This window comes from Giraffa tippelskirchi, chromosome 11, assembly GCF_054371585.1.
Source record: "Giraffa tippelskirchi isolate mGirTip1 chromosome 11, T2T-mGirTip1v1.2.pri, whole genome shotgun sequence".
Taxonomy (NCBI): Eukaryota; Metazoa; Chordata; class Mammalia; order Artiodactyla; family Giraffidae; genus Giraffa; species Giraffa tippelskirchi.
This window is the reverse complement of record NC_137285.1, coordinates 126,142,436-126,163,902: the sequence shown is the minus strand read 5'-3', so window position 1 is coordinate 126,163,902 and position 21,467 is coordinate 126,142,436. Positions and strand designations below refer to the sequence as shown.

Sequence of the window (21,467 nt, the reverse complement as noted above, 5' to 3'; positions counted from 1 at the left end):
GCCTCCCAAATGGTCTTGGAAACAACCAAGAGCTCGCTGTGAGCAATCAGACACAGAAGCTGGTACAGAGAAGTCCCAGGGCACCAAAGGAGGCAGGGATCAGCTCTGCAAGATGAGGGGGGATGTGAGGAAAGAGGATGATCCAGCTGGATGTTTTAACAGCTTTATTGAAGTATGGTTTACATGACAAATAATTTACCCCTTTTAAGTGTCCAGTTTGATGAGATTTAATGAGTTTATGCATTGGGACAAACAAATAGTGTTGGAATATCACCAGCCCTCCTGCTATTTTACAGTCAATCCTTCCTCCCACTCCCAGGCCTAGCCAATCATTGATCATTCTGTTTCTACAATTTGTCTTTTCTAGGAATTTTATATAAACAAAATCAAATAATGCATTGTATTTTCTGTCTGGCCATTTCATTTAGCATGATATTTTTTGAGATTTCATTCATATTGGTTCATTCCTTATTGTTGCTGAGTATTATTCCCTTGTGTGGATTTACCGTTTTCTTTATTCATTTATTAGTTGTTAAATATTTATGTGGGTTGTTTCCAGCTTTTTTGGCTATCATGAATAATACTGTTATTAACACTTCTGTATCTGTTGTTTGCAGTATATTTCTCTTTGGTACTTAGAAATAGAATTGCTAGATTATATGGTGTGTGGCTTCCCTAGTGGCTCAGCAGTTAAGAATCTGCTTGCAATGCAGGAGCCACAAGAGATACAGGTTTGATCCCTGGGTCAGGAGGATAACATGGAGGAGGGTATGGCAACCCACTCCAGTATTCTTGCCTGGGAAATCCTGTGGACAGAGGAGCCTGGCAGGCTACACCCCATAGGGTTGCAAAGAGTTGGACACGACTGAAATGAATGAGCACAATGGTGTGTGGCTAACTTAAAAACAAATTTTTTGCCAAAATAGCTGTACCATTTTACATTCCCATCAGCAATGTATGAAAGATCCAGTTGCTCCTCATTCTTGCCAAAATTTAGTGTTTCAGCTATGTCTATTTTAGCCATTCTAGTGAGTGTGTAGTGGTATTTCACTATGATTTTAATTTGTATTTCCTTACAAATTGTGGTGTTGACCAAATTTTCATGTACTTATTTGCCATTTGTACGTCTTCTTTAGTAAAGTGTCTATTAGTAGGTTTCCCATTTTAAAATTGGGTTGTCTATCTTTTTACTGTTGAGTTTTAAGAGATCTTTATATATTCTAGATACAGATTTTTTTTTAATCAGATACATGTTTTGCAGTATTTTCTCTCCGACTCTGATTTGTCTTTTCCTTGCCTTAATTGTGTCTTTTTAAGAGTAAAAATGTTTAATTTTGATGAACTGAATTTATCATTTTTATATTTTATTGTTTTTTGGCTTTTGTGTCTTATCTAAGAAATCTTGGTCTACTCTAAAGTCACAAGATTTTCTTCCATGTTTTCTTTATGAAGTATCATTTTAGAGTTTACCTTTAGTTTAGATCTATGGCATCCTAGAAACTGATCTAGAATTTCATCTAGCTCCATTTTAATTAATTTTTGTATGTAGTATAAGGCAATGATTTAGGTTAATTTTCTTTCCATATGGATTTGCATAGACATAGATAGAGGAATGGATAGAGGTTCCAGTTTTCCTGGAACCATTTGTTGAAAAGATTATCCTCTCCTCTATTGATTTATCTTAGCACCTTTGTCGAAAACAAATTTGTGAATAGTGGTATGATGATAAATGTTTAACAACTAACTCCCTGGGGAAAAGAAAGGGCTTAATTTATAGTGTTGGCCAATTTCCTAGTATGAATACATTCATATAGCTAATTTCAAGCTACCAAAAATTTAACAATCAGCTCACCAAATTTCTAAAACTTTGACGGTCAGCTCTGTAAGTTAAGATAGGTCAACTTCAACCACTACTGTATACAAAGATTGATTTCTGAACTCTCTATTTTGTTCATGGATCTATGTGTCCATCTTTATGCCAGTAGCACACTTGATTACTGTAGCTTCATAAAGAGTTTTAAAATAAGGAAATAGAAACACTCACTTCATTTCTCTTTCTCAAAAAAATTATATAAATTCTAGGTCTCCAGTATATCAATTTTAAAATCAGCTTGTCATTTTCCACAAAAAGTCTTTCTGGGATCTTAATAAGATTTGCTTTGAATTTATAGATCAATTTCTAGAATGCCATCTTAGCAATATTGAATCTTCCAATTTAAGAACATTGTGTAGGTCTTCATTTGTTTGGGTCTTCAATTTCTCTCAGCAATATTACGTAGTGTTCAGTGTTCAGGCATTGCACTTCTTTTGTTGAATTTGTTCCAGAGTATTTTATTCTTTCTGATACTATTGTGAATGGATTTTTAAATTTTTTATTTTCTTACTGTCTGTGTCTAGTCTGTAGGAAGATAGTTAATTTTTGTATATTGAATGTGTATCCAGTAACCCTGCTAAATTCATTCATTTGTTCTAGAACTTTTTGTGATTTCCTGAGGATTTTCTAAATGCAAGTTAATGTTGCAAATAATGATAGTTTTAATTCTTTTCTAATCTGTATGCCTTTAATTTCTTTATCTTCTTTATTATACTGGCTACTGACTCCACTGTAATGTTGAATAAAAATAATGACAGTAGACAACTTTATCTTACTCTAGATCTTAGGGGGAAAGCATTAAGTCTTTCACCATTGAGTATGATGGTAGTTGTAGTGTTTCTGTAGATGTCCTCTATTAGGCTGAGGAACTTCCCTTCTATTTCTAGTTTACAGAGTTTTTTTAATCATGAAAAGGTGTTAGACTTTGTCTAGTGTTTTCTCTGTATCTATTAAAAATGATCGTATGATTTCTGTTCTTTATTCTATGAAAATGACATATTACATAATTTATTTTTTGTACGTTAAACCAAACTTACATTCCTGGGATAAACCTCACTTGTTAATGCTGCTTTAACTTTTTTTTTATATATTGCTGGGTTTGATTTGATAATCTTTTGTTAAGGGTTTTAATATCTATATTCAAGAGTAATGTTAGCCTGTAGTTTTCTTATAATGTGTTTCACTGGGTTGGTATCAGGGTAATAGCTGATTTTACCCATCTTAAAATGAGTTGCGAAGTGTTCTCTCTTCCTCTATTTTTAAAAAAGATTGTTAGGATGAGTATTTATTTTTTTCCTTAATGTTTGATAGAATTCAACAATGTGAATTTTAATTCTAATGTTTGATAGAAAAATCACCAGGCATTTGGATTTTCTTTGTGGAAAGATTTAAAATTATCAATTCAGTTTCTTTACTTGAAATACATTTATTTAGATTTTCTATTTCTTTTTGAGTCAGTTTTTGTCATTTGCATCTTTCTCAGAACTTGTCCATTCCATCTATATTGTCAAGTTTATTGACATAAAGTTGTTCTTCGTATTTCCTTATAATGGAGCTACACTTTAAAGAGTAAATTAGCATAGATCTCAAAAAGTCATAAAATGATATCTTCAGCATCAGCTTTATTTATTGAAAAATATTTAACAAATCCCTCCTATACACAGATCAAAGAATGAGGAAACATATTTATCAAGCACTTCAGTAGGTATATCATACAAGGTGTATCAACCACTTTTTATAGATCATCTCATGGGAGTATTCTCCCAGAATTCTAGGTTTACCCAGAAGAAGGCAGCACTCTTTCCCCACTTTTGGGACAACTCTCGGGGTTCCCATTTCCTGTCCTAGGAACCACCCTTCTGCTAGTAATAGACACAGGTCCTTGGGGACACAACCATCCAGAAGAGAGCAGCCTCAACCAGCTAACTGTGATCTTGCAGCACAACCATCCCTGCATTTCTGCAACCAATAAACCAAGATAATAATGCAAGCATGGGAGTAGGGGATCAAGGAGGGAGTTAACTGTAATTTTCTCACAACTTCTCATCTAGTTCTTATTCCTGTCTGTGTGAGGCATATCTGTGTGTGTACTTACCTTCACCACCAAGCTTTCTCACTCTGCCAACTGTAAGTTTCTTCTTTTCCACCCTTTTTCTTCCCTACAATTCCTAGCGTAGATACTGCAATCTGAATTTGTATAGAAACAAACGTTTGACTCCTAGTTTGAGCAGTTTCCGCTTTTATCTATCTGTATTCTAAATTATGGGCTCCCCTGGTAGCTCAGCGGTAAGGAATCCACCTGCCAATGCAGGAGACACGAGTTTGATCCCTGGGTTGGGAAGATCCCCTGGAGAAGGAAATGGCAACCCATGCTAGTATTCTTGCCTGGGAAATCCTGTGGACAGAGAAGACTGGTGGTCTACAGTCCATGGGATAGCAAAAGAGTCAGACATGACTTAGCAACTAAACAACAACTCATAATTATATACATTTTGTGCACGTGTCTTTCTCTGTGTGAGGCACTGTTTCCCAGGTGCACAGGGGCCTGTGAGCCTCACTCAGCTCGTGACAGACTGAGATGGCAGTGACCTGCAGAATGAGCTATTTACCTAATGAGGGGACCCACGTCCCGACATTTGTCTTTGCCAACTGATGTCTATGTCAGATATTTCCATGTAAGAGAAAGGAGGATTCTTTCCCTTTCATTCTCTGTTCACATTAGATTAGCTTCCAACTTTACGTACTGACAATTTTTTTTTTTGCCCACTGTGTGCTTTCCTTGTTTTAGAAAACCATCATACACAGTGTGCACATGCATATCAGATCTTAATGGGTAAGAAGAGCAATCTTAAATGATTAGAATGTTGGCATTCTCCATAAGATTCACTTTTCTTCCTTTCACACAAAAGAAGCTGAAAGATGCATGAAGCACATATACCTGCATAGATCATGACACTCCTCTCTTGACCCATACATCTCTGGCTGGAAGAAGCGACCATCCACTCCCCTCTGGAAGAAGAGAACTTCTAAGCCTACTGCCACCCTCTAGGCTCAGGGATGTTCATTTCTTTTTAATCTACAAATCCTGCGTCCTTTAACCAACTCCTGACAATAGCTTGGCAACCGACATCACTCTCTGACTGCCTCTGTCAGAGTTCAAGAAGGAGCCCGCTTCCCTTCTAGAACACTTTAATATAACAAGTGTAGATGTGATTTTTGAACGAAGACAGTGTTTCCATGACAACACAAATCACTGATGTGCATCCACAGGAAGATTTTAAACCATTAAGATTGTAAAGTGTGGTTTTTATCCCTCATAAAGCAGTTGAGGAATGTTGTTGAGAATTCCGTTGTCAAGAGAATGGAGAAAGAATTCTCTTTCCCAAGGACTTAGGGACACATAATGAATAAATCAGGGCTTATGGGCAGAGAAGTGGAATTTATATTTGATTGTAGTTGGCAATAATCTATTATTCTGCCTTCACTTTTGCTAAGAAGCAGTTTATACCAATTAATGCATGTAGATATTCTTCACAGCTGTAAAACTGTCCTTCTATAATTCTCTTCCATTGTTTCTTGTAAACGTCAGACTTTTCCACAGGAGAAACAAGGGCCAGCCTCTATTCTCTTTTACAATGTCTCCCCAAGGCCAAGCCCTCCCTGCATTCCCCAGATGCCTTCCCTCCCCCTTCCTCTTTTGGAACCTGGCTTCATCAATCACCCAGCTCCAGCCTGTCTTCCGTCTCTCCCTCTGTAATTGCTCTTTCAATATCTCCCCTTGAATCACTGCAGGAAAATGTGCTTAAGTGGGACAAGGCCTTAAGAAGTGAACATCTGCTTTTAGTGGGCCCTCAGTATTGGAGATTCAATTAATCAGGCATTCGTTGAATGCCACTTTGTTTGAGTTTAACATGAAATGCATTTAGAATAAATCATTTGAAACAAAATGAAATCGCCACTGAGAGCTTCTGTCCACATATTGTGCACTTCGGGCACTGGAACATTGACTGCAGTGGTCAGAAGAAAACAATAGCCTTGATGGATGTTTGATGTCTGTGTAATTATTTAGGCCTCCCCACTGACTGCAAGGTCAGTGAGGCAGAAGCAGCATCTGGCTTTCACACTGAGTTTCCATCTCCGTGACTGGAATGGAGAAGACGTGCCATCATTTTTCTAGAACACGTGACTCTGTAATGAAAACCAAATACATTAGTATATAATTATCCACCATAGATTTGGTAATTCTGACGTTCAGGTCTTCTACAACTCATGCTTTCTCATTTAAACCCTCATCAATCCTGTGAAACAGGCCTTGTCCAAGAGTTTCCAGACGAGCTCCCTGAGCTGCAGAGCAGATGAAGGGCTGATGGAGAGTTAGTGCCGAGATGGCACCCCGGTTTATTTCATTCTAGAGCCTGCGCTCTTGCCACAGAACTATCATCTCTGTTCTGCTCTGGTTTCTATGCTTGTTCCCACCTCCCTGACCTCCCTACCTGTGCTTCCCTGAGCCCTGCACGTGCTGTGTGCACTGAGGTATCATTTTCTCCCGTGAGTGCCTGAGTTTCTTTGTTTCTGCTTGTGACCATGCCCCAAGGCACGTATTTCTTAACCAACTTTGCTGCATCGGAGGCTTTCCTACCTCTAGTGAAGGCTGCAAAATATTCTCCTTCAGGTTCTTACAACCTAAGCAATGCGAGAAACCTGCGTTTGATCCCTGGATTGGGAAGGTCCCCTAGAGAAGGGACTGGCAACCCACTCCAGTATTCTTGCCTGGAGAATTCCATGGACAGAGGAGTCTAGTAGGCTACAGTCTATAGGCTCGCCAAGAGTCAGACATGACTGAAAGACTGATACTAACATTAAGGGAAGAGTGTTGAGGAATGTGTGGATATACTGTGAGAAGTGGTATAGAGGCCATGAGATGCTTGTGTAGCAACTTTATCTCTCCTCCCCAGCAGGGGCAGCCCAGGGACTTCCTGTTCAGCTGTTCACAGCGGTGAGGTGGAGGTGGCATTCTGAAGCCCTTTCCAGGGCACAAAGAGGGTTACACAGGGCACAGTGAGGGTTACACACAGATGGAAAGACAGTCCTGACATTCAGTGGAGGCACAATCTGGGAGGGAAGGAAGATGTCTCCCCAGAGAGCCTAGGACAAACTGGAGCACAATGAGCGCTACCAAGAGGTGAAGGTCAGAGGAGGCAGGCTGGATTCAGCAGTGAACCTGGGAACTCCCTAGAAAGGAGCGTCCTGGAGCCTGGCACGGAAGGTCATGCAATGCTGCAGTGACTGGGGGTGTGGAGGGAATAGCGTGCAGGGAAGAGCATGGCAGGAGAGCACAGTCTGTGTCTGGGGATATGGGGCCATGGAGTCCTCCCAGGCAGTGATGGTCCCCTTGGCACAGGGTCCTTGTGAGGACTGCACAGGACAGTGCAGTCTAAGGGCATTACAAGGTGCCTGGCACGCAGAAAACGCTCACTCAGTGATGGAGCGCATGAAGATAAAGGAAGTTGGAAGAGTCACCTCAGGCCACATCACAGGGCCCTGCATATCATCCTGAGAAATCATGACACGTGGCAACCAGAAGGGCCCTCAGCTGGGAACTTGGTCCTTTGGGACCCTGGGAACAGCTAAGGTGTTTCCAGAGGGGAGCAGTGTGCCCACAGCTGAGCGGGAGTCAGGTTTACCCTGCAGCATGTCTCATGTGCGTCACAATGAGGAGATAGGGACCAGGATTCTGATGCTAGGTCCATGGAAAGAGAAGAAGTGCTGAGGGCCCAGGTGAGGTGGGCGGAGGGGCTGGACAGGAGAAGGTGAAGGTAGGGTGTCTGTTGACCCCTTTAAAAACTTCACCTGGTTAGCACAATCTAAAAGCCCTGCTTCAGCAGCCACTCTGGACATGACTGGGCTGTGATTTAAAGGTCCTGAGGGAGCAGGTCAGGAACATCTTATCCACCAGGTCCCCCTGAGACAGCACACCCTGGGCCTGCTCTGCCATCCCTGGCTAGGGCCTGGGGACCGGCCCAGGCTCTCTCCATAGGTTTTCCCAGCACATGGAGACATCAGCGGAGTCCTTTAAGGAGTCCTTAAGCCCAGATCTGAACACGGTAGTGGAGCCACTTCTCTGTGCAGCTGACCCACCACAGAGAGACGTCATAGTCCCAAACCCTCTCTGCTGCTTCAGGGATTATTAGGACATCAGTCATGCCCTGACCCTCCAGTGATGGTGTCCATCTGGGGGTCTGCTGTGGAGGACACAGGTGGCCCTTGGCAATGCGGTTAGATCATCCTGTCCCTGTGACTTCCTTACATCCCGATACAGGAAAAGCTGTGGATGAGGAACAACTCCAGGAGGCCAGGGCAGCAGCCTGCAGAGGGGGTGCCCTCCCAGGTTACCCAGAGCCTTGCTACAGTGCGCACCGATGGGCTGAAGGGCAGTGCTTTCTTGTGTTTACTGCCAGGAGCCAAGTCACCAGGAGCTGGAGGTGGGTTACACACCCATCCCCAAGTGCAGGGAAGCAGACATAACAAGGCCTTTGAGTCAGGCAGACTGCAGTCCAGTAACTGCCTCACCATATACCAGCTTCTACTGACTTGGCGTCCCTTCCCTTTGCTGTGTGCTCAGTTCCTCACACACAGCATGGGGTGAATAACAGTGACCACTCAGGGTGTTCACAGGCTGAAGCAGGATTAGATTCTTAAATGGCTCAGCCTTTTAACAAGTAGGTGTTGGGCAAGTGTTTGTTAAGTTTTCTTCTCCTTACCTGCCTTGAGTCTCGGCTGCTCCCGCTGCCCCCAGTCAGCCCCTTTCCCACCAGGGCAGCTTCACTCAGCGGGGGTGCTGGGTGCCTCCAGTCCATCTAGGGAGGATGGAGTCTATCCAAACTGGGTGACTTTGCATGTTCACCCTAGAAAGGGAAACTCTTCCTGACAAGAGCTTAAGACCTGCAGTTCATGGGTTTTAGGGGAGGTGGTAAGCAATAATCTGCCTGCAATGCAGGAGACCCAGGTTCGATCCCTGGGTTGGGAAGATCCCCTGGAGAAGGAAATGGCAACCCACTCCAGTATTCTTGCCTGGGAAATCCCATGGACAGAGGAGCCTGGCAGGATACGATCCATGGGATCGCAAAGAGTCAGACACAACTGAGCAACTAACGCTTTAAGTAAAAATAGAAGCCTCACATGTAAGCAGCCTTCACAAGTCTCTGCAGTAGAACACAACGCTTGATTTTCTTTGATCCTCCAAATATTTCTTGGATGTTTTGCTGTGCAGGGCAGGGCAGCAGGGAAACACAGATAACAGAGCTCGGTGGAAAGGGCCTCCAGCGAGGGTAGGAGCTGCACTGGTGAGGCCATCATCATTTCAGCATGATGGGCACTGGATAGAAGTCTCCGATGTTCTCTTGTCTCCAAGGAGCAAGCACTGCCCTATCTGGGTGGGCAGGAGTGGCTCAGAGAAGGGCCAGGAGATGACAAGAAAGGAACTCCACTAACAGCTGTTTCTAGTAAATGCCTACTGAATGCCAAACCCTTCAGTCTTATGAAGAATGTAGGAAAGACATGGCGTATGGCTCTGAATGATGGCCCAGGGTGAGGGAAGGGCCCTGGCAGGGAGGTGGGGACTGGGGTCCTCACCCAGCCAGGCCCCTAACCTGCAGTCTGCCATAGGAAAAGTTAAAGGATATGGCTCTACAGCCATGCAAATGAGACTGGATTTGAAGGAGAGTTCTGTCCTCAATTTTCTCTTAAGTATCTTATCCCCTGAGAGAGGCAAATGGACTCATGAAAGAATTAAAGCATCGTGAGACTGCTAGGTAACCACAGAGTCAGACAGCACAGTAGATGGCCCAAGAGCCAAGAGCTGGGAGACTTTGGACTGAGAAATCCAGGAGGGGTTCCTGGAAGAGGAGAGCCCTGAACTGGGCCTTGAAGAATAAAATTGGGACAGTCCAAGAGGAGGGGATACTGTCAGTGGAGGACTAGGAACAGTGAGTGGCCTCGCTCAGCAGTGTTCAGTAGCTCTCCAGGCCTCGAACAAGCATCCTGACGTGGAATTCCAGGCTCTATACAGCCGGCTTCCAGCTCCTGCCCACCCAGTCACCTTGCCATCCCTCCAAGAGCCCCACCCGCCCGCTCCCTGAGCGCTTCACCTGCCCTCTGAACCTGTCCCACATACCTGCTGCCCGATTCCCCCCACCACTTCTCCATCTGCATCTTTCAGTGCCCCCTTCCCCACCTAACCCCTCAGAACAGAGCATCTTTTCCCCTCTTTCTTTCTGGACTCTGTCTCATTTGCTTCATTCTGGTTTTTCTTGGGATCCCATATGGACAAACCCTGACTCACTAAACTGTAGAGACCTCTACCTTGGCTTCCTCCTCTCTGTGGGCCACGTGCCATGCCATGGCTAGAGTTTGGCAAATGCCAAACAAATGAATGAGTGAATGAACAGGTGGAAATCTAGTTGCACAGAAAGGGGAATTGATGGTTACAGGGGACCATGAAACTCACGGTAAAAGACACTAGATGTGACTGACCTGGGAGTGTGGCCCACACTGCTCTGGGTGGAGCATCTGAGGGCCAGAGGAGCACAGGTATTCTCTGTCCAGTCTGTGTCATATAAAGCCTCCAGGGCGTTGCAGACAGCAGGCCCAACCCTGCCCAGGTGGGGGCCTCAGGCATGCTGCAGCTCCAGCACATTGTCCAAGTGCAGTGGGAAGGAGATGTGCAGTGGGAAGGAGATTGGCTGTGGCGCCCTACTGATCTGGGCTGAGAATCAGCTCTGCTGTTTGCCAGCTGTGTGGCCTTATGCAAGCCACTTAACCTCTCTGAGCCTTGGTGATCCTCTTTCATAAAAGGAAAAATAATACTACCTCGTTTCAAAGTCATTGTGAGGATTGTAGAAAATATACAAAAACAATCTTCCAGCTTATAAGAGGTAACTAATGAATGGTACGTAGTTCTTTTTTATGACATATGATTAGTTGTTCCGTGTGGCTGGGGAAGCCTTTGTGGAGGGTTCAAAGAAAGTCCTAGGTAATAGAATTTTTGTTTAAACCTAACAGCCTGTCGTAACTGCAGTGAGCTTATTATGAGACTCATTAACACATCCCACATAGAGACGATGTACCAAAGTTGTTCAAGACCAGGGTTACCGAGCTGTCCCCTCAAGGACACGTCCCATTGATAATGCTCACAGTGAGACCTTTGCCAGACACTGCAGAGAGAAAGCTGAGAAGGCCGGCCCAGGAGAGATGACCCAGAAACAGTGCTTAGGGCCAGTGTATACCTACCTCAGCCCTCATTCTGTAGCAAGCTGGCAGAGGTGGGAGCAGAGAACCCAGGTTTCTGCCATCATATTTTGGGAGCCAGGTTCTTATTGCTTTGGCTACCGGGAGACCTGAGCCAAGTATCAGGGCTTTGGAACTGAGGGTGGGAGGAAGGAGGAAAGGCCTGGCACCTCAGACAGGTAATAGTGATCAGAGACCCAGCTACAACCCGAGCCAGAGCTGGGGCTGTTGTGGAGACAGAATGACTCAGAAATCAGGTTGTGGTAATGGGTTGAGTCTACAGAGGTGTAGGGAAGAGGAGAGGATCAAAAAGTTCTCTAGAAGCCAAGTAAGTGCTGCTGTTAACAGAATCAGGAGGGTCTGAACCCTCCTCCTAAATCCCCTCTCCTCCAAGGTTCCCTGGCTCATGGGTAACATCCCCGCCACCCCATCCCACAAACTCCCATATCTCTCTCTGAGCCTGGCCTCCCCCAGCTCAGCGGAGTTCAAGTCCTGCCCATCCCCTCAGCGGCGCTGTGTTCCAAGCACCGCCTCCCCCCCCCAATTCAGGCCTCCGCTTTCCTCCCAGCTCACTGCACAGCACTCCTGGCCTCCAGCCCCACCCCTCCGCTCTGTCCCCATTCACAATGCTTCCCAAGCTCTCTTCCCCAAAAGGAATCTGGCCACATGCACCCTGAACTCGTTTGGCAACTCCCTGTTACAGTCCAGACCATCCCCTGGGCAAGACTGGCAGGAACTTCATGACCTACCCAGCCTCTCATGTCCCCACCAGGTTTCAGCCCTGTCCCCCCAGCTTCCCTCGCATCCCCCTGGGGGGCCGTGACTCTGTGTGCCCCTCATCCTACCTGGAACCCACACCTTCTCTCGGTCAGCTCCCTGCCAACCTCTGTGATTCCCTCCAGAACCTGTCCTTCAATTCCCAGCCTGGCCCAGGAGCTCCTCCCCTGTGCTCCCAGACCCTTCTCCTACACCGAGCCTCACTTACTGTCCTCCCAGACCTCCCACTCCCACACCTTGAGCTCAGCATCCTAAGCAGACCTAAGCACTCAGTAAATATTTAATGAATGAATGAATGGTGGGTGAGTGAGTGAGATGGAGCAGTGAGGGAATCCAAGAAGAGAAGACAACTTGGCAAGGGAGACAAAATGATTTGCTTCTAGGGATGCTGGGTTTGAGTTGGGGGCGGCATCTAGGTGGAGGTCCCAGCTGCACTGGAAAGGTGAGCCTGAAGCTTGGGGAAGGTCTCTTAAGGAACTGTGGTCTCTCTGTTCACACGTGAGCCGGTGGCCCTCAGGAGCTCAAATGACCAGGGTGTAGCTCAGTGTTGCCAAACCAGCTTTATCAACTCAAAGAGCCTCAGAGCCTGAAGGACATTATAAGGACATCATCTGTTCAGTCTTTTTTTTTTTTTTTTTTTTTTTTGACAAATGAGGAAACTAAGACTCAGGGAGGTGAAAAACCTGCTTAGCAGCTACCTAGAGGTAGAGCCAGGTCTAGAATTCATGTGTCTCCATCACAGTCTGAGCACTCTTTCTACTATTCCCTGGGGCCTCTTGTTGGTGGCACTCATGTCTGAGCCCTGAAGGAGGGAGTTACCATGAGGATGAGAGGGGGCACTGGAGAACCTAACTTGACAGATAGTCGTACACTGGCTCTTCCTCTCCCACAGCTTCTCACGGCCCCAGATGAAGGGAAACCTGATAAAAACCTCAGAGCCACAGAGCTTAGGCGCTCAATGTCTTGCACTCAACAAACAGGACAGACCCGGTGGCCTCCATCAGCAGCGATATTAATTTTACCCTGTTTTCAACATTGTCACCATCTCTTCTCCACTCCTGTAACAGTTCATTAACCAGGAGAGAGGGTGCTATGAGCAAGCAGCCTGACACACTGACTATAAAAAGCAGCAGATGGGGATCACATAGGGTAAGAACCAACAGCCATTTACACCAACCCACCAAGACTCTCCTATACAGCATACATCCCAGCACAAGTCCTCATGGTGACATCGGTTGTATTCAGTACGTTTCGCTTATGATCCGCAGGCATTTAGACATTTCATAAGGATTTTCATCTAAAGTGATTGAGATTGTTAAGTTTCAGGCAGCACAAAAAGCAAGCCCTCTGCTATCACAGGGAGGAATAAACTTTAAGGATTCAGGATTACAACATGTATTCATCACAACAAAGGAAGGAACAGAACTGGCATTTTTTGTTTGGCCACAACCTACCGGGCACATCGTCCATGTAACAGTCACAACTCTCTCACCTCACACACAGCAGCATTGGGTCATATGTGTTGAACTCATAAATGACTGAAGATTGAGTCTTCAGCTTCATTTTCAGTTCAGTTCACTCACTCAGTCATGTCAAACTCTTTGCGACCCCATGGACTGCAGCACGCCAGGCTTCCCTGTCCATCACCAACTCCTGGAGCTTGTTCAAACTCATGTCCATCGAGTTTGGACACCACCCAACCCTCTCATTCTCTGTCATCCCCTTCTCCTTCTGCCTTCAACCTTTCCCAGCATCAGGGTCTTTTCCAGTGAGTCAGTTCTTCACATCAGGTGGCCAAAGTATTGGAGTGTCAGCTTCAACATCAGTCCTTCCATTGGATAGTCAGGACTGATTTCCTTTAGGATTGACTGGTTAGATCTCCTTGCAGTCCAAGGGACTCTAAAGAGTCTTCTCCAACACCACATTTCAAACGTCAATTCTTCGATGCTCAGCTTTCTTTATGATCCAACTCTCACATCCATACATGACTACTGGAAAAATCATAGCTTTGACTAGACGGACCTTTGTTGGCAAAGTAATGTCTCTGCTTTTTAATATGCTGCCTAGGTTTGTCACAGCTTTTCTTCCAAGGAGCAAGTGTCTTTTAATTTCATGGCTGCAGTCACCATTTGCAGTGATTTTGGAGCCCAAGAAAATAGTCTATCATGGTTTCCATTGTTTCCCCATCTATTTGCCATGAAGTGATGGGACCGGATGCCATGATCTTAGTTTTTAATCTTTTTTTTTCTCAGCCTCATTTTAGATATTGTGAAAAGGAGGCCCAAAGATTAGAACTTCTTGTCCATGATCACGCAGTGGGACCTGGGAGCCTGCACTCTTTCTCTGAGGTGCTACTGCTGTTGCCACGATCTACCTTGACTGGGCCAGAAGGAGTGCTTACATTTATGCAGGAGGAGAGAGAGTTCACTCCTCAGCCACACATCAGTCAGAACGACAGGCACTAACAGAGAGTTTGCTGTGCTTGCAGCTCTGAGAGAAGGCCCTGCTGCCAGGTTAGAGGATGTATCGAATCACTTAGCTTTTCTTTGATTTGCAGGAATGAATTCAGAGCATGGACGGACATCAAGCCTGTGAAACCCATAAAAGCCAAGCCCCAGTACAAGCCCCCAGATGATAAGATGGCTCATGAGACCAGCTACAGTGCCCAGTTCAAAGGGGAGGCCAATAAGCCAACCCCAGCTGACAATAAGGTCATTGATCGCAGAAGAATACGCAGCCTCTACAGTGAGCCCTTCAAGGAACCTCCAAAGGTGAGACAGATCTTCTGGGGACCCATCAGCGGTCTGGCATGGAGGGGTTAATGGTAGCAGAGATGGGGGCAGGGCTACTGCCAACTCTGGTCCTTAAAGCTTCCTTAAAGTCCCTTCTTTCCTTCTTAGCACACAGAGACACAGTAGCTTCTTACCGGGGTGGGGGGTGGGGGGGAGTGAAAGTGAAAGTTGCTCAGTCCTATCCGACTCTTTGCAACCCCATGAACTATACAGTCCATGGGATTCTCAAAGCCAGAATACTGAAGTGGGTAGCCGTTCCCTTCTCCAGGGGATCTTCCCAACCTAAGGATCAAACCCAGGTCTCCTACATTGCAGGCGGATTCTTTACCAGCTGAGCCACAAGGGAAGCCCAACCTTTGCTAAATCGAAAGGGAATTTCTAAAGGAACATTACCTAAAACAGGAATTCCCAGGTGGGTCAGTGGTAAATTCAGGAGACTGCCAATTCAGGAGACTCAAGAGACGAGGGTTTGATGCTTGGGCCAGGAAGATCCCCTGGAGTAGGAAATGGCAACCCACTCCAGTATCCTTCCCTGGAGAGTCCCATGGACAGAGGAGCCTGCTGGGCTACAGTTCATGGGGTCGAGTAGGGCATGACTGCGCGACTGAGCACACATTACCTAAAATGAAAACAGCTTAAAAACTGTTAGATTTCAAGAGAACTAGCTTCTGATTTTGAGAAACCCAGAAAGAAATGGTAGAAAATCTCACCTGAGCCCTAAATCCCCTTGTCTTAAAATAACTGTGCTTTTGCCCCTGAAGGGCTGGCCCAGACGTGGGGGCATCCTTGCCTGACTTCTTTCCCACCCAGCCTCTGCCTTATCCTCTGCTCCAATCACTGGACACTTTCTCACCTCCCGAGTCCCTGAAAATCACCTGCCCTTTCTTATCCTTTCCCTCCATCCAGCAGCAAATCCTTAGTTTGTCAGAACACACCTGTCACATCAGCTGCAAGAAGTGTTCCAAGTAATTTGTTACTATGATGAACAGTTTGTGAATGATTTTCATTTCTAAGTAAGATACAGTGGATTCAGCTGTTTTCCTTTGAAGACAATTGTTGTTGTTCAGTCACTAAGTCGTGTCCGACTCTTTGTGACCCCATGGTCTGCAGCACACCAAGCTTCCCTGTCCATCACCATCTTCCAGAGTTTTGCTCAAACTCATGTCCATTGAGTCAGTGATGCCATCCAACAATGCTTTGCCTTATTTGTATCCTGATGTGCAATCATGAGAGGGGAAAAACCTGTTGGAGATTCTGCTGTTGAGGCCAGAATCACACATGCCATAACTTATTCTATGATATCAAGCCACATGGAATCATGAAAATATCAGCTCTTCTTTCTATAATAGCAGAAAAAGTCTGAGAACCTATGTAGCCTTTGCTCTGCTTTGCCCTAAAGTCTTGCAGTCCAGCGGAGTTTCCTCTTTGGTCTAGGACTGGTTTACAGGTAAGAGGATTACCCAACCCAGTTTGCCTGGACTACTCCAGTTATAACATTAATGGTTCCATATTCCATGAAAGCCCTCAGGCCTAGGCAAGCCAGGATGATCTTATTTATAGGTTGACAGTGACTGAGAGTCCCTGAACCTCACTGAATGGATGACCCAGCCGGTGAGGCCTCGCATCATCTCTGTCCACCTTCTACAGATGAAGTGGGACCAAGATATAGGGTTGGCTCTGGACAAAAGAAGATTCGAGTGGAGGAAGGAGGGAAGACTGGGGAAAGGAAATCCAGAGATGGATGGGAGGAGGGTAACATATTGAAGGACCATATCCAGTGGCCTAGAATTTTTGAGAAAGAAATGCCACGGCTGTCTTCTAGGAATGAGGGGACAGAACTAGAGAGAAAGCTTGGGGAGAGTTAAGTGGGCTTGAACAGCAGCTCTGGAGAAGACCATCTGGGGAGCCAGCCAGGGAGGAGGAGGGGACACTGAGCAAGGCTGAAGGCCTTGCTGGGCGAGACTGCCCGCCCAAGCCTCTCGGTGAGGACGTCTGTCCACAGGAGCTCAGAAACAGGGAAGATCGGCTGCTGCTGTGAATGGAAGATACCCAGAGTCTTGATGTCTTCCATCAGCAAAGGTTGATTTGTTATTACCATGTGTCCACCGTGGGTGGGCTGCAGCTCTCCACGTCCACTGAAACTCAGGGTGAGGAGCGGCCTGTGGCCGAGGAAATGAGTACGTTGGGAAGCCTGGGCCAACTCCTGGCCTTCTGTCTGGAGGGGCACTTGTCACCTCTGCTCACATTTCATTGACTAAAGCCACTGCCACTCAGCCACTGCCTGAGTTGAGCAGGATAGTGAGGTACAATCTTCCCACGGGGAGGGGCAGCAGCCCAGAAATACAGTCTAGTGCCTGGTGGGGCTGGGGGCCAGAGCTGGCATCAGGAGCCAGAGTGGTTAGCAAGAGGGCAGCTAAAACGGGGGACCAGGGGTTCCAGGTGAGAGATGCCAGGTGACCAGGCATCAGCAAAGGGGCTTTACATGCCATGCTTCTCAGAGTCCTGTGCTTTCATTAAGGTTATCTTTTCACTAATCACATCTTCTCTCTAAATTCTCCCTCCAAATCCCGCCCCTTCTGTGTTTCTGTTTGCGGTCTGTCTGTTTCTCTGTGCAGGTGGAGAAACCTAGTCTCCAGAGTTCCAAACCAAAAAAGACCTCTGTGAGCCATAAGCCCCCGAGGAAGGCCAAAGACAAGCAGGGGGCGTCGGGCCGGGCATCCAAGAAGAAGAGCGCGGAGGGTGCGCGCACCGCCCCGCCCGCCGCCGACAAGGAGCAGAGCGCAGAGATGAACAATAAGCTGGCTGAGGCTAAAGAGTAATGCACTGCACTTCTCTTTCTCCTTCTCTTCTTTTTCCTTTTTTTTTTTTTCTTTCACTAATCAACAAAAAAGGCCACAAAATTGATTAGAGGCTTCCCGTCTGCGTGGGTCCTAAGTGTTCTAGGAGCGCTTTGGTTTCTCTGAGCAGGGGGATCCTATTCAGAGACCAGGTGACCTGCCTCCTGTCCAGATCTAGACCAGGGCCACACCACGGGGCCCCTGGACCCGCCAGTGGCTGACTGGCAGGGCAGTGCCTCCCTCCGGGCAGGGGCAAGCATGCCTGGTGAGGCAGGCGGGAGGACACCTGAGGACCTGTCCTGATGTTCTGACATGAATGTGGGGCATCCTCCTCCCGTTCCTCCCTAGCGTCTGCGCCGGTCATCAATTTTAAACTTAGGTAAAGGTGTTCTTTTCCAAAATTCGCAGAGTTATCATGTGCTATAGAAGCTTGACCTGGGCTTCAGCAATTGACAAGATTTGTGGAAATATTTTTTAAAAAACAACAACAACAAAATTTTTGGCCTTAATCTTAATAAAATGAGTTGTGTTTGTTAAGTAATTTTTTCATAGACTCTTTTGCTTGAAACAGGTGACTACATTTAGTTTCCTATCAGTGGGCTTTAAACTGTATGCTGAGTAAGAGATGTGCCACTGATGACCAAAACGAGGCCAGGGCAAAATAGTTAGGTGTCGTAGGTACACTCCAGACATCATAGGAAGGCGACAGAAATGTGACTGTTTCCCTGTTAACCCTCAGCCTATCCAGTGCTGCAGATTTTGCAAAGTGACTGGTTATGGGGGACTGGAGGAAGGAAGTTCAAGGTGTAACGATAGTGTATTTAGAATGTGGCTTTCTTGCTTCTGAGAAACACACAGCAGGAAGCAGACATAGCGGCTACTGTGACAGTGGTTACTGTTCCTGCCTGGACTGTTCTCGCTCTGTTTCTTGGAGAGGACGGAACGTGCTGAATTTCAGGTTCTGGGAGATTTCTGTGACTTAGCCTAAGATGAGGAGCGTCCCCTGCTCGGTGATTAGCAAGCTTTTTTTTTTTTTTTTTTTTACCTCATTCCTGAAGAAAAGCATCTCTCCCTGTATTGTGTCTTGTGTCTGTGTGGCCAAAGCAGCCAGGGGTGGCAGTGCCACCCCAGCTGTGCTTGAGTTGCGTTGTGGGTGTTAGTCAGGGAGTTGTGGAAAGACCCCATATACCTACCAGAACAATTACATTTGCAAATCCCATGGTGTATACGTTCCTTGGTACCCTTTACTTCTCATGTATGCAGGGTGCTTCCTGTCGCCAGCATTCTGAAATTGCTGGGCTGTTGTGTGACGCTAGCCTCTTCAGGAGTACTTTTCTTTTGTCCTGAAAGTGGTGAAGAGTGAAGTCCTCACAGTTCCCTACCTCAGAAGTCCCTTTAGGTCCTTCAGGTTGGAGGAAATAGAGCCTCCACAAGCTCTCTCATATTCTGATCGTTCAAGCAGCAAAATCCCCATTTACACCATTTTATTTGTCCCCTTTGGGCTTATTAATATGTCTCTTGTAAATTAATTGAGGCTTCACTATGCAGGCCCTAATTCCTAAGAGGACAGGACCTGCAGAAACAAAGCCAGGCAGGCCTTTCTGCCATCTTCCTTTCTGTTCCAGGGAAGGAACTATGAGGATGAAGTACTGAGGAAGGTAGAAGATGTGAGTGTCAGTGTTTGTGGATCAAAGATTTGGATGCCTCAATGTAAGGGGCTAGAGTAGATCTGAGTACTGATTCAGGTATTTGCTAGCTGGTCTAAACAATGTCAGAGAGCTCCATCAACATGACCTTAACTTTGTCCAGGAAATTCGCCAATGTCCGTTCATTCTCTTGCAGTATCTGGTATTCATCAAACATGTTGATGTTAGCCACAGTTTGGATTTCTCAATAGACTAGTCATCTGGTTTCCTTTGCAGATCAAGTAAACCAAATGTTACATCACACAAGGGACCATTCCCTCAACATTCGATTGTTGAAGGCCTGTGTGCCTGACAGGGGGCCGGCCGTAATGGCTAATGTGTATAAATCTGGCTCCACCACAGCACCACCAGGGTGCATAGGACTTATCCCTGTGTCTGATCCAAGTCTGTGTTGCCCAAACTGTAGTGTTTCCTGCCCCCTTGCAGCCCAAGGCACCGAGCTTCCTCCCTGCCCCACCTGAGGCTTTCCATGACCTGTAGGGTGTCTCTTCACGTCTTTAGTCTCCCCATCTTTTTAGCACCTCCCTCTGAGAAAATCCGTTGGTAGTTCACTTTGACTCTTGAATGTGTCACTTCGCTGGCAAGAAACCTCCTTTAATTTCTGCTGTTTACAAATAAAACTCAGTCGGTCTTGTTCTGCATCCCAAACGCACTGACTGAAACTGATTTCAGCCTCACAAGCAGTGTTTCGACCTTGCCTTTCTGAAGGCGGCCAAGCTTCACATGCCTGCTCGGCCCATTTTTGTACAATTCCTTGTGGTTCCCTGAACCGCCCTGACGAAAGAGCGGGGACTGGAGCCTCCCCACTGCTTTACTCGCCCGCAAACCCGATCCCTGCAGCTGTGCGTCGGGTCCTTTTCCGCTGGTGCTCCCATGATGCCTTTGCTCTCAAGGCAGACCGGAAGCGTCTAATTACGATTTTGTGGCCTGGGTTTTGTTGCCTACCACAGATTGTCTATGTATGTGTAGCGCACACCTCTCTTGGTGCTATTTCATTCCTGCTGTTAGTAAGAAAATGACAAAAATATTCATGTATAGCCAATTGATTGTGCCGTGCTTGTGGTCTGTGCTTGCTCAGAAACAAACAAACAAACATTTTTTCCAGTTATAAATAAATGCTAAAGACGAACACCACTTTCTTGATCTTATTTCCTTGGTAAGGCCCAGCTGAGTAGGTGAAGGAACCACCTTTTGCCATTTGAGCTGCTCTCCCCGAGAGGAGCTGTGCCCTGCAGTTTCTCTGGGGGTCCTCCATAACACAGCTTGACTCTTTTAGATACTTGCCTCTCAGATACTAATTGCAAGCAGTCAGAGCTAAGTGTTGGGAAAGGCGACGATGGACCAGGAGACCCAGTGGCCAACAAGGTAGTGTAACGATTTGATCCCCTGTTGCTGGGGGTGAGCGGCCAGCACTGCCTCGCCAGGCTGGGAGGCTGGCCCCTGACCCCCACCCTCTTCCCGTCAACCCGCAGGACTGTCTGTTCTGGTTTTTCTCCTGCCAAGGGATGGCAGAGATGCCTTCCCTTACTCATTTAATCTGGTCATTGTGGAGGCTCCACCCCCTGGGGGCTAGCTCACTGTGTGGGTTATGGGGTGACAGTCTTGGCATGTACCTAATGCGGGAGTGTGGAAACTGCCATAAGAGAGTCCAAACTAGGTACCAACAGACCAGGTAGTGGGGAGCTCAGATGGAGGTCAGGATTCTTCCCACTGGGAATGGAGAATCAGAAAGCTTCATGATGAGTGGGGGGACCTTGGAGAGTGGGTGGGATGTGGGTGTGTGGGGCATGCAGGGGCTGGCTTACAGGCGGGAGAGCAGTAGCATGGGTACCCCAGAGCCCGGGCCAAGGGTGCCCACCTTGATATCCGTCTGCTGAAACGGGATGAAAGATTCTGTACTTCGGGATCCCACTTCTTTTTCCCATGCATGTTGATTGAATACCTATCATGTGCTGGGCATTGTGCCCCAAGCAGAGAACCAGGATGGCTGAGACTCCCACCTCCAATCACAGTGAGACACGAAGGAGGAATCTGTTCTAGCAGATTCCGTGTGTCAGTGGATGGGCAGGTGGTGACCAAGTGAACAGAGCCAGGGCTGGCCAGAAGCAGAGGTGTGGGGGCCCCACACCAGGTGAGCTCAGTCCTGGGGAGTGGGTCATTCAGGGAGGATCAGGGCAGTATGTACATCCTGATGCCA

General features: G+C 46.6%; 1 protein-coding gene across 2 annotated transcripts in view; it reads left to right on the top strand.

Annotated features, from left to right (window-relative positions):
• Positions 1-21,467, top strand: part of MAP6 (microtubule associated protein 6) — an 84,615-nt gene that overhangs the window by 47,983 nt on the left and 15,165 nt on the right. For both annotated transcript variants that reach the window (XM_081545322.1, XM_081545323.1), the window contains 2 exons: positions 14,493-14,706; positions 17,343-17,542. In XM_081545322.1, coding sequence (XP_081401448.1) covers positions 14,493-14,706; positions 17,343-17,542 — 414 coding nt within the window. The remainder of the gene's footprint in view (positions 1-14,492; positions 14,707-17,342; positions 17,543-21,467) is intronic.